Genomic DNA, 12,611 nt, shown 5'->3' on the forward strand with positions numbered 1-12,611 from the left:
TACCACTTAGCTACACTTCCTGCCCTTGTGACGTTCCTGAAGCACAGTGCTCAAGTCCCACCACTTAGAAAACCTCATTTGAGTCCCAACTTAGTCATGTAGCTCTGGGCAAATATCTACAAAAATAACATGAGGTTAAAGGACAAAGTTTCTCTCAGAGAAAAGAAGTGTATCACAGTGAAAGACAAAGCTCTGCTGAGAAGTCAGAGAGCTATCCGGTATGAGAGCAGTTCTTTCTAGTGGCAGGATTTAAGGGAGGCTACTTATTCTCTCCTCAAAACCAAAAGCATTTCAAGTTAGTATAACATTAAGGAGAAATGATCATTGTGTACCATCCTGGTGAAATGTCCTCTGTCCCTTTCACCAGCCACTTCTGGGCTGGTGTTCTCTTTTTACAGGTAGCCTAACAAATATTAGTCTTAATTACTAATACAGAAAAAAAGTGTTTCCCTTCCAACTTTAAGGCGGTAACTGAAAAGAATAAGGTATGACATTTCCGCCTAAGCAGTAGGAAAAACACTATAAGCTCCATTTCTCCAACATCAAATAGCTTCAAAGCCTTGAACAGAACAGGCCTAACTGTTCCATTTTCAGCTGGAAACTTACACTTACAGAGCCTCTTGCAGTTCTATATTTTCCATTACTACAAGAATCTGTACTCACCGCAACTATCCCATATCCACATAACCCCTAACTCCTACCATTAAAATCATGTACTTTGTAGGAGAATTCATGGGGGGACCAGAAAATTCTACTGGTTTATCACAAAGCTCTGACTCAAGAATTCACAGGCTACTTTCTGGACTATTCACAGAGCATTTTGATGCTTACTGAATCAGTCTTGATTCTCTGTTTCTAAACTCAAGAAAGGTAGAAGAGCTTAACAACAAGAAAAAGTAACTAGGCTCTGAGAATCAAGAACAGAAAAAAAATCCACACTAAAGCATCCTCATTTCACTCTGATCAAGTGTGCTCATACTGTTCATTAAATGTATTAGGCAATTAACCACTGTCTACCTTAGGACAGCTTGTGAATTTACTGGAATGCGTAATTTCATGGGTTCCTGTTCTGGCTGATACACTATGTCAACTTGAGAAATTTAGAAGTTTAAGGGACTCAGCAGGGAGCCAGGGTTCTTACTTCCTAAACATCCTTATCCTGTACAAAAGCAAGGCACAGAGATTTTGTGAGCACTACACCCCCACCCTGAAAGTGAGGGTGGCCTATATACAATATAAGGGAGGAAAAGAGGCTTGCTCTCCCCCACTCTTTACTCTTGTTGCTTTGCTGTCTACTGCTGCCTTAAAGTACTGCCCCTGTACCATGCCACCTTATCTTGGTGCCAGCTTGATTATGGACTAATACTTCCACAAACTGAGCTAAATAAACCTCTCCTTCCTTAATTTTGGGTGTTGGGTATTTTGTCTCAGCAACAAGAGAAAAGTAACCCAGGCAATTGCATTGTCTCAATCTGATATTCTTGGAGAGTAGTGCTAGTATGTTTCAAACAATATAGACACAGTGTTATGGTAATCGTAAATGCTCAATAATCATGTGTAAGTATGACTGGTTCCTGTTTTCTCACCTCTCTTTTCTTCCAACTCGCTGAAATCTGGGTCCCATCTCATCATTTTACCAAAACTTACAAAAACCATCAATGGATAGAGACAGTGTTGGGGCAAGCTGAGAGCCAGACGGGTATTGGGCAACTCTGAGCCTTGCTGAGAAAAACAAGTAAACATGGTCAAAGGAGACCCAAAGAACCTGAGGGGCAAAATGTCATCATATGCATTCTTTGTCCAAACTTGCTGAGAGCAGCATAAGCATGCTCATCCAGATGCATCCATTAACTTCTCAGAGACCATGTCTGCTTTACGAAAGGAAAAATTTAAAACTATGGCAAAGGCAGACAAGGTCCATTATGAAAGAGAAATGAAAACCTATATCCCTCCTGAAGGAGAAACAGAAAAGAAGTTGAAGGATCCATTTGTGCCCCAGAGGCCTCCTTCAGCTTCTTGTTCTGTTGAGAATTATCCCAAAATCAAAGAAGAACCTCCTGGCCTCTCCGTTGGTGATAGAAATCACAAACAAACTAGGAAAAATGTGGACTAATACTGCAGCAGGTGACAAATAGCTTTAGGAGAAGTGGGCTGCCAGCTGAAGGAAAAGTACAAAAAGGATATGGCTGCCTACCAAGCTAATGGAAAACCTGATGCAGCAAAAAAGTGCATCATCAAGGCAGAAGAAAATAAGAAAAAGATGAAGAAGACAATGATGGTGATGAGTAAGTTGGTTCCAATGCAGCTATAAAGTATTTAATCTATAAAGTATTTAATGCCCATGAACACAACTCACATGTTTTAAAGAAACAACTGAAATGCAGGACTATAAGATTTGTTTTTAAACTATGCAGTGTTTTCTTTTGAACTGTTAACACACTGCCAAATGCGTCTGTAGACTGCCCTGTCCTGTTGGTATTTTCAGTGGCTACTACCCTTGCCTGTTACACTGTAGGGGTTGAAAATTGGTATGGAAATTTACAGGTTTTTGTTGGTGTACAGCACAAATTAGTTATATAGGGGATGGTAGTTTTTCATCTTTAGTTGCCTCTGACATAGTTTATATGGAGTAATTTTGTTCTATCAAATACCACTCTACAAAAAAAAGTTGCAGTTGTTTTGTTGACATTCTGAATGCTTCTAAGTAAACAAAATTTTTAAATCAGCAAAATCACCAATGACTGCTTTATTCTTAAGTCCAAGGATCTTTTCTCCCAATTCATTCTTCTTGGCTTTTCTATACTGTGGACCAGCATTCTCCTTGAAACTTTAGTTACTCAAACATTTGTGTTCCTCCCTCTTCTTTAGCCAGCTCCCTGAAGTCTATTCCTGATTTGCTTTCCTTCTCCTGCTTCCTAAAACATGGTTTTCTACAAGGGTCAGTCCTAGAACTCTTATTTCTCCACTCTTAACAATCATGGTGCTATTAGCACTGTCCCTCTGCACAAGTGTTCTTTTAATTTTCTTAAATTCTAATAAATTCTATAAATCTACAATGTGTCTTTATGTCTTTCTTTTCTTTCACTGATTTTTTTTGAGACATGTCTCCCTATGTAGTTCAGGCTGTCCTTGAACTCACTGTGTTGCCCAGGCTAGCCTTTAAATTGTGGCAATCTTTCTGCCTCAGCCTCCCAAGGGCTAAGATAAGAGATGTGCACCACGATGCCTGGCTCTTTCACTGATCTTATCTGGTCAGGAGTTCTTTTGGGAACCGTATCTTTTCTCCAATTATAGTACAAAGATTAGGGTAAAGCCATTTATCCCCTATCCTTTTCTTCAAGGCTGGCCACTGCCTAATCATCCTATTCCATCCTCTTGGGTTCAGTGTTGATTCAATGACAGATCAAAGACACATGTCGGACCAACTCTACTTTCTCTAGGAAGTTGACCTCCATCCATCCCTAGTTCTTGGAGATACTGCCTGTTTCTTCCTGCTCCTTAAATCTCCACAGTTGCCCTCGATGTTCAGCTATTCCTTTGGTATTGTGAGTTGCCTCATACTCTTCTGATAAACTCTGTCTTATTTATTATCATTTTTTTTTGTCTTTTTCCTTTTAATCGGTACCGGGGACTGAACTCACGACTGTCTGCTTGCAAGGCAGGCGCTTATGCCGCTGAGCTAAATCCCCAGCCCCTTATTATCATTTTTTGAGACAGAACAACACTAAGTCTCTCTAAATTTTTACCAGAATTGGCTGTTTGCAAAAAGGAATCCTGGCAAGCTTGCTATTTGTTTCTCCATAAAACTCTCTTGATTTGTTCCCTCTTTTCTTATATCACTGGCCTATTTATTACCTTTTGTTAGGATAACCTTCTACCAGGTAACTGTATGCGTTATGATGAGTGACTTTTCTAAACACAACAAACCATGACCTTTCTACTCAAAATCCTTCAGAGATACCTCACTGTAAAGAAAATAAGTTCCAAACTTCTTAGACTACCATACAGAACCTTTGGCGTGGCTTCAGGTTACTTTCTAATTTGCCACCCATTATCTACCTCTTTACCCATTTTTCCCATCCCTGTGTTCATCTCCGAAGTTACTTAGCACTGCTTGTACCATCTGCCATTCTGAACCTGGACTAGACTCCCTTGATGGCTGCTTGTGCTGACCTTTCCCTCTGAAACATTCTTTTTTTTTTTTTAAACTCTGATTGACAAAACTCTCTTTACCTTAAGGGTGTGTGTATGTGGTACTGGGAACTGAAACCAGGGGCACTCTGCCATTGAGCTGAATCTCCACTTCTTATTTTTTTGAGACCCTTTACTAAGTTGGCCAGGTGAGATGCAAACTTCCAATCCTCCTACCTCAGCTTCCTCTGGGCTAAGGTGAAAGCTGTGCATCACTCACCCTGCTAATAAGGCTTATTCAAATTTCCTTTTCCATAAGATCATCTGTGGAAAGCAAAGTCCCTGAAGATGTCTGGGTGCTAATCCCTGGAATCTATGAAAGTGCTGCCTTACATGGAAGCAGACTAAAGACTGCTAATCTGCTAATAAAATAACAGAATGATTACCCTGGATTATCAGAGAGGCACAATATAATCATGACAGTTCTTAAAACTCAAAGGGAGGTCAAGAGGTCAGAGTAATACAACGTGACAGGGTCTTAACCAACAATTGTTTACTTTGAAAACAGAGGAAGAAGGCCATGAGCCAAAAGGAATACTGGCAGCTTCTAGAAGCTGACATGATGAACAGATTACGACATAGTACCTTGAACAAGGAACACACTCCTGCCAAGACTTCAGTTTTTCACTTAGTATAGCATTCCTAACCTACAGAACTATAAAATCATAAATCTGTGATGTTTTAAACCATTAGGATGTGGTAATCCATCACAGTACCTAATAATACATGGTCCTTGAGTACACTATCTGCCACTGACGGGAAAATAATGGCCGACATTGAGAACTACACCAGAACTGCGTGAAGCAAACAAAGAGGCTGCAAATAAGTACTTACTACTGCTGAAGCTGCTTCCTGTAATCTCTCTAAATTTACCTTATTCATCCCTTCCGGTTGTGCTGACACTGTCAGTATGCCAGCACAAGGAAGGCAAATTTTAACACTGAAAGTTGTGTACCTTCAAGAAGGTTACAGGGCATTACAGAAGGCATAACACATGTAATACCCAGCAAGCCAGGTGGTGTGGAGAACATGAGGCACACCTAGCCGTGTTCTGTGGGCTCCTGGAGAAAATGATGCCTGTGTTGAAACCTGTTAGACAAGCAAGAGTAAAAATGTGTGTGATGGGAGCAAGAGATGACATTTCAGGCAAAAGAAAAAGGATATGTGAAGTCCTAGAAGCAGAAGTGCACAGGCACAGAGACAGACAGAGTGAGTGTGTGTGAATATAATGAAGACAGATAAAGCAATATAGGTATGAAAGGCCAGGGCACTCAAGACTATGAGGCCTGTGAAAGAGTCTGCACTTTTCATGACCAAAAGGGATCTACTGGCCAAGTATAGTGGCACACACCTGTAGTCACAGCTACTTAGGAGTCTAAGGCTGAGGCAGGAGGAAAACAAGTTTAAATCCAGTCTGGGAGAATCTGTCTCAAAATTTTAAAAATGGTCTGAGAATTCTAGCTTAATGGTACAGTGCTTACCCTGGGGTCAATCCCTGGTACTATTTAAAAATAAAAAGTGGGGGATATCTACTGAAGGATTAAAACAAAAGTCATAATTCATCTATGTGGGAAGCAGAAACTGAAGGGAAGCAAGATTAGAGAAAAAGAAACCACATGAGATAGTTTTGACCTGTAGAGACAAAGACAAAATCATTCACTCATTCATTCTTTGTTCCATTTCAATGTATACATTTTCAGAGCGTACTATGGCCTGTGCTAGGTTCTGGAACTGAAAAGGATGATCTCTGCCCTCTGTGGAGTTTAGAAACTTTTGTACAAATTAGCTTATTAATTAGGTGCAAATAGCAAGACCTGGTGACAGATGAGATACAGGAAATGAAAGAAAAGGTAGGTCAGGGATGATGTCTCATTTCTGCTTTGGCAACTAATACATGATGGAACACTTTACTGCAACAGGCATATTAAAGGCAGAATAGCTTCAGCTTAGGGTGCACAATAAATTCCACTCTGGGCATGTATCTGTTCAACAGCATTTATTGTTTTATAAGGCCCGAGCATGCATCTATGAAATATGTCCAAAAAGGCTCTGAATATAGAGCTCAGGAGCTGAAGAAAGGATCTCAACAGGGAATGGCCATGAGTTACTCTTCTACCATGAAAATAACATACAAAATTTACAGAATGTGATTGAAAACTACAGTGAATATTTAAAATTTTTAAGCTTTATTACAGAAAAAGATACACGGTCACTAATCTCCCTCAAAATATTCCCCCTTTCTCCAGGCACACTTATCCTGTCATTTTTACCACTTTTAGAAAGCAGTTCTTTTGTGAGTCTTTAGTGGCACAGTCATGGCTGCTTTAAAATCTTGATTCACTTCACAATAAACTTTTACAAATTTAAACATCTACAGTATATTTTGAACATACCCATATGTCAAAAGTGAGTATTTTTACTTAACAAATATTTACTTAGTACCTACTACCTGAACAAAACATACTGTCTGTCTTCAAAGAATTTACATTCCAGAAACTCATGTCATAAATCTAGCAGCAAGCCCCACACACATACTCAGCTTGCCTGCTGGGACTTTTTGCTATCGGAGGTGACGACCTCAATGCTTCCCTCAGGCCATGCCATCCTTCTACCAAGCAAATACCACCAAATGGACATGCTACTCCAGGAAGGAAATTTTCACTGTCATTAGTACAGAAATTAGGGCACCTCACTTCTTACTTCGAGATCCTTTACTTAGACTGTGTCCCCGAGTGGTGTGTTAAGACACAACAGGGCACAATACTATCCTTGTAAGAGGTTTCATTAAATGTGCACAGACTTATAACACAAGTTCATGTGTATAAAAAGGGTTATTAGACAACATGAAAAACCTTTTCCATGTTTCTATCCTTACACAAATAGGTGTAAGATACTAAGAATTACATAATTTCAAGCCAGCCTCTTGGAGTTAGGGATAGAACAAAGACCTTGTATACAAGGATCTATGAGGCTATAAATAAACATGTCCTCCTTGTCTCACATCCTCTTTCGGATCCCCAGACATCTGAGAAAATAAAACAATCTTTATCACATGGAAAAAATAGTGAAGTATTTGAGTTTTTTTGGTTTTTACTTTTTGGACCACGGATCAAACTTATGACTTCAAGCTTGCCAGGCAGGTGTTTATGCCACTAAGCTAAATCCCCAGCCCTTGAGTCTTATCATCATATATAATCATCATATAGGCACAGCCTTGTGAAAGAATAAATGCAACAGAAACTGAACTAAAAGGATATAAACTCAGTGTAAAAAGGAAAGCAATGTAGAAACATGGGTTAATTAAACCCTTATCATTTTAAGTATGGAAGTTCCATAGGGCCTACCTGTAAGGATAAAAGGTGTTAGACTGAGAAGTGTCGAAAAGAAAGTCATATCTTATGGACTGGAAAATAAGACTTGGGAAGAGATAGGAGTCATGGTCTTTTTCATGGAGAAAAGATATCTCTCAGTTCTTGAGGACTATGTAAAATTTTTACATATCATTGCTATGTTCTAAGGAATCTATATGTTCTAAGCAATCTATAGCTCAGCATCTTTTTTTTGTGAATATAGTCTAGGGGATAGAACTCAGGGTCTCATATATGCTAGGCAAATACTCTACGACCAGCTACATCCCTAGACCATTTTTATTCCTCATTCCTTAATCCAGCAATACTAGGGGTTGAAACCAGAGCTTTTGCGTTGACATTCCCTTTTATTAAAATTTTTATGTTGAGGCAGTGTCTCACTGAATCACTAAGTTGCCCAGGCTGGCCTCAAACATAATCCTTGCACTTCAGCCTCCTAAATAGTTAGGATTACAAAGTTTGCCACCATACCTAGCTCAGCATCTTACAAGAAATACCTTCAGAAATAAGACAGTATAATTACTGTGGTTGTAGATCAGGGACAACTCTATCTCTGCACATACAACACAGAGAAGTAATCTTGGCCCAAAGAGGACAGTTAGTAGTTAGGGATTACAACACTGCATTTCCTGCATGGGTAATAGATGGGATGCATGAGTTGGGTAAATCACTTGCGCTGAGCTAAGGGAGTCTGAGTAACAATGAGCAATAGTAAGAAAACATTTTCATGTGGTTTTTACCCCAAAACACAGGAGTTGGATCTTTTAAATGAAGAGCTACAGATATTCATCTGTGGTTTTCAAAACCCTTGGGTATGGCCTCGAACTTGCCTAGGTCAGGTTACAGATGTTTTTTTAGAGCATGAGGGTCTTAGAAAAACCTGGGCAGTTCTCCACCAAGACAGTGAGTGGTAGGCATATGGTAAGGGAAGAAAAGGCCAGAAAAGTATAAATATAAATGAAGTATAATTAGTCATTCACAGATAATATGGGTAGAAATCATCTGTGATACACACACACACACACACACACACACACACACACACACACACGTCAGCTAAGAGCATAATCCTTAACAAGCACTCAAATATCAACTATTATTATGCAATCATACAGATATATTTATGTATATATCCCACTTTAGGGAATATTCCAGGTAGTAAGTCTGCTTTTAGACCACAAAGTCAAGGCTCCTAGGCCTAGATAGCCAAGGTTCATCCTCCAAACATCATTTCAACAGCACTGGTGACACTACAGGGAAATGTCAGGCCAGAAGGCTGCAATCTGAGGATACCCACTTATCTTCTACCCAGCTAAAGACAGACAAGCAAGCTGGGATCAGTGAGCAGTAGAAGGGATAGGGAGCATTAGTACCATCAAGGATAACAGAAGAGGCCGAGGTGAAAAAGCAGTTTCCTGGAGCAGAAATTCTGTGATATGCCAATGAAACTGCAGGGGAAACCTTTCAATACATCTTCATGGGTGAGATTTTACTACTCATCCAGTTTTTATTCTACACTTGTCAAAAGACCTGTCTGAAATTGAAACCTTTCTCTCCATCTCTTACTTAGATTTTGCTCCTTACCTCTCCTACATCCACCATTTCTTAGTAGTTGCTACTTCCATCACCTCCTGCAACTACTTTTCACACCTTTGACCAGCATCATAGTAAGAGGAATGTGGCTTCCTCATGGCAGATCCTAAAGGCTACTTTGGCTCTTGTCACCGCCTTGTCTACTTCTGTGCTGGCAGGCAGTTAACACAAAACACAAGTGCTTGGTATGTTTGTACTTGTTTTCTTCTCTTACTTGTTGGCCCCAACCATTCAATAATCTGGTTTTACCTAAAACTACACATTTTTTTGCAGATAGAAAATACTCCTCCTTAAAACTTGGATATTTCACACTGTAGAATTTATTTACTCTCAGAATAATTCATATCACACTATATTCAAACAGGCTGGATGATAGCATGAAAAAGAAAATACTGATAAAGAATATGTAAATGGCAAATAAGATGAAAATCATATAAGATAAAAAAGCATTTTACATATCAAAGAAGAGCAAAATTTGAACTGATTCTCTAAATGGGAATAATCTTTGAGCCTTGTTATATGAAAAACCTACCTCTCACCATTAGGTCCCACTCTGTTGATTAATTTTTCCATGGCTTCCTCTGTCTCTTTCAGTTTTTCTTGCAGTTGAGCAAGCTCAAAATTGGCTGAAAATCAAGCATCAAAGAGCCATCACACACAGTTCCCTACACCTTTCATGAATTATAGCCAATTGTGACGTTCTATGATGATCCAGACTGATTCTGAAACTTAAGAGAGGAGACCAATGATCTTTCAGGTAAAAAGGGTACAGATGTCTGGGAACCAAGATCTACAGGATACACAGTGAGTAATAAACAAATCCCTGCATCTTACACATATAAATATAGCAGGACAAACTTAAGAAAATACCAGGAGTTAAAAACACGCCTACATAGTCACACAGGAAGAAATGCAGAAAACGAACATACTCTTTGTGCTCCAAGTGATGCCTGAGATACAGTGCCAAACCTATAAGGCATAGTGCTTCAGAAAACAGTTTAAGGTCCTGAAATGAGCACTATTTTTAACTGCACCTAAAATATGAGAATATAACTGAAAGTTAATAAATGTTGTAATTCTTAAATGGAAAAAGTCTTGCACTAAGGCTGAGACTTCCACCCATAGTTTTCTATGCTGGTTAACTGGGATAATGAGCAGGCAGTTAAGGTGTAATCCTTCTGTCAGATGAAGTTTTCTCACCCAATGTTGGTAACAAACACAAGTATCTACTGAAACTAACAGTAGGACCCTAGACATAGAACAGAAAAAAAAAAATCACTTAATCGCTATGTGAAATGAACTGTAAGGAAACAGGAAAATAAAATGCTGTTTATGTACATGATATAGTTTTCCTATTTCATACCTATTTTCTACTCAAATACATTGAGAAGATCATTATAAAATACAATGTATCCAAGGCCATTTAATGCCTCTAAAACAACTCTCATGCATGCAGCTAACATCCATAAAATGTCTAGAAAACTATACTACTTACTGCTTAGGTTATTTTTATTTTCTACATGATTCAAAATTAAAGCATCAAACCTTCTATCAATGTTATTATCATTATTACAAAATAGCTGCTATTAGAAATTCATTAATTACTTTCTGTCACAGACTTTGTTTCCTTTTTTCTGTCACAATGCATTATAAGATACACAATTTGCCAATCTTCCGAGTCCACAAATTTTTTCAAATTACTGATGTACTTACCATCAATATCTCATTTATGAACATAGCAGCCTTCTTCAAGAGGCCTTTAACTATTTCCAAAAAGGATGCATTATATGACTGAGCTATCTAAGGCCACAGAGAACCAACAGTAAATTTAAAGAGCTGTTACGGCTGAGAGCAGGTGCTTCCACGGCTCAGTCTCATTTCATTTTGCTGATAAATTTCCTTTAAAAACATCTGATGAGGCTTAATTATAAGGTAACAGTCTGACCTTAACCTCTTCAAGACTTCTTTTCCACAGTTGTCATATGTGAATACCCTTTACCTCCACAAGCTCTGGACCTCACAGTTGTCTGTGTCTTACTCAAGTCTTCTGACAGGCTTTCCATTGCAGCTACTCAGACAGATATGATTTCTCAAAATGCTTTTGACAAATGCCTTCTTTCTAGGTAGTAACTTTTTACAGGTTATTTTTCCTGACATTAATTCACTCTAGAAATTTCAAGAGGAAAGAGCCATGCCATATACATTTCATCTCCCCAAAGGGAGGGCACAGGATATTCTAGTTGGGCAATAAATATTTGATGATTGAGTTTCAAAAGTCCAAAATGTTAAACTCTTTCCCTACAGATAATAATTGATTTTGGCAAAGATACGATTTTTGTGCCTCAGTTTTCCTCTCTACAAAATAAAGATATTTTCTACCAATATTTTGAAGTCTGGAAATGATTCCAAATGTAAAATATAAATTAGCCAATATATAAAAAGTAGAACTGTAGGTTTTATATTTTTTGTAGCATCCTTCCCTTAAAAGCTCAAGGCCAATACAGAAACTTCTGAAAACTCCCAGAGCTAAGATAAAAAGAGTGTCAAATTAACTTAGAGCAATTTTGGAGAAATGTTTTTAAGACATACCCACAAATTATCCCTTGGTTGTGTTACAGCTCAGTGACATTTGTGAATCTGTGAAGGGGCACTTACTAATTTTCCTGTGGGTGTTTCCAGGTGCAGTGGTAGAGCATTTCCGATCCTCTGCAGTTTTCCCCTTTGAAAGCTGAGAATTGAAGGAGGTACAGCATATCAACAGCAGCTCAGAACCTCAAAGTCATGGAAACCCTCATATTAAATAAAAAAAAGGATGGAAGACAAAATTAACTCAGAAATCAAATCAAATAGCAACATTAGAGAAACACTTAGGGGGAAAAAAGCTAGCGAAAGATTCAAGAAGGTAGCCAAATAAAAATTATCAAGATGCAAGGAAAAACAATCCCTCAAGGTCATCTGTCTTGCCCAAGCTCATCCACAAGGGAAGGTACAACTATTCAAGGTGATTCTTAAGGACTCAAGGAACTCAAAAACAAAACAAACAAACAAAAAACCAAAAATGTAACCTTATTCTAGTTAGGAGCAGAAATAGTGCCCAGGCCAGTGGCCTACAAAATCCTGTGGGGAGACAGAACTTAACTGGGGGTCTGCTTTTAAAAGACCCACACTTTATCTCCCCAGAACTAGAATATCTTTATGCCTGCCTCTTCTGCTTGCAAAAACACTATCACTTTCTTCCTTTCAGATATGAATTATATTATTCATTGGATTAGGAATTAAGAGTCCAGGGGCATTATTAGTGAAGATATTAAAAAATAGCACCTCACATTTCTGTGGGGAAAATAAAACAAAGTGGTTTGGGTACCATCATTATTTGGTTTCACAGTGGCTACTTGGAAATCACTGTGCCAATCTCAATGCTCTTCTAAGAATATATTTTTGTCTTTTCAACTTGCAAAG

The 12,611-nt window shown here is 38.5% G+C and overlaps 1 protein-coding gene and 1 pseudogene across 4 annotated transcripts in view; one reads left to right on the top strand and one right to left on the bottom strand.

The window, feature by feature from the left end:
• Positions 1-12,611, bottom strand: part of Ric3 (RIC3 acetylcholine receptor chaperone) — a 61,140-nt gene that overhangs the window by 9,202 nt on the left and 39,327 nt on the right. For all 4 annotated transcript variants that reach the window (XM_063256683.1, XM_023561704.2, XM_005000190.4 and 1 more), the window contains 2 exons: positions 11,808-11,880; positions 9,685-9,778 (listed from right to left, as the gene is read on the bottom strand). In XM_063256683.1, coding sequence (XP_063112753.1) covers positions 9,685-9,778; positions 11,808-11,880 — 167 coding nt within the window. The remainder of the gene's footprint in view (positions 1-9,684; positions 9,779-11,807; positions 11,881-12,611) is intronic.
• On the top strand, positions 1,742-2,289 carry LOC134477715 (putative high mobility group protein B1-like 1; annotated as a pseudogene).

Source organism: Cavia porcellus, unplaced genomic scaffold, assembly GCF_034190915.1.
Source record: "Cavia porcellus strain 051 isolate PalLab524CR breed Dunkin Hartley unplaced genomic scaffold, mCavPor4.1 scaffold_9, whole genome shotgun sequence".
Taxonomy (NCBI): Eukaryota; Metazoa; Chordata; class Mammalia; order Rodentia; family Caviidae; genus Cavia; species Cavia porcellus.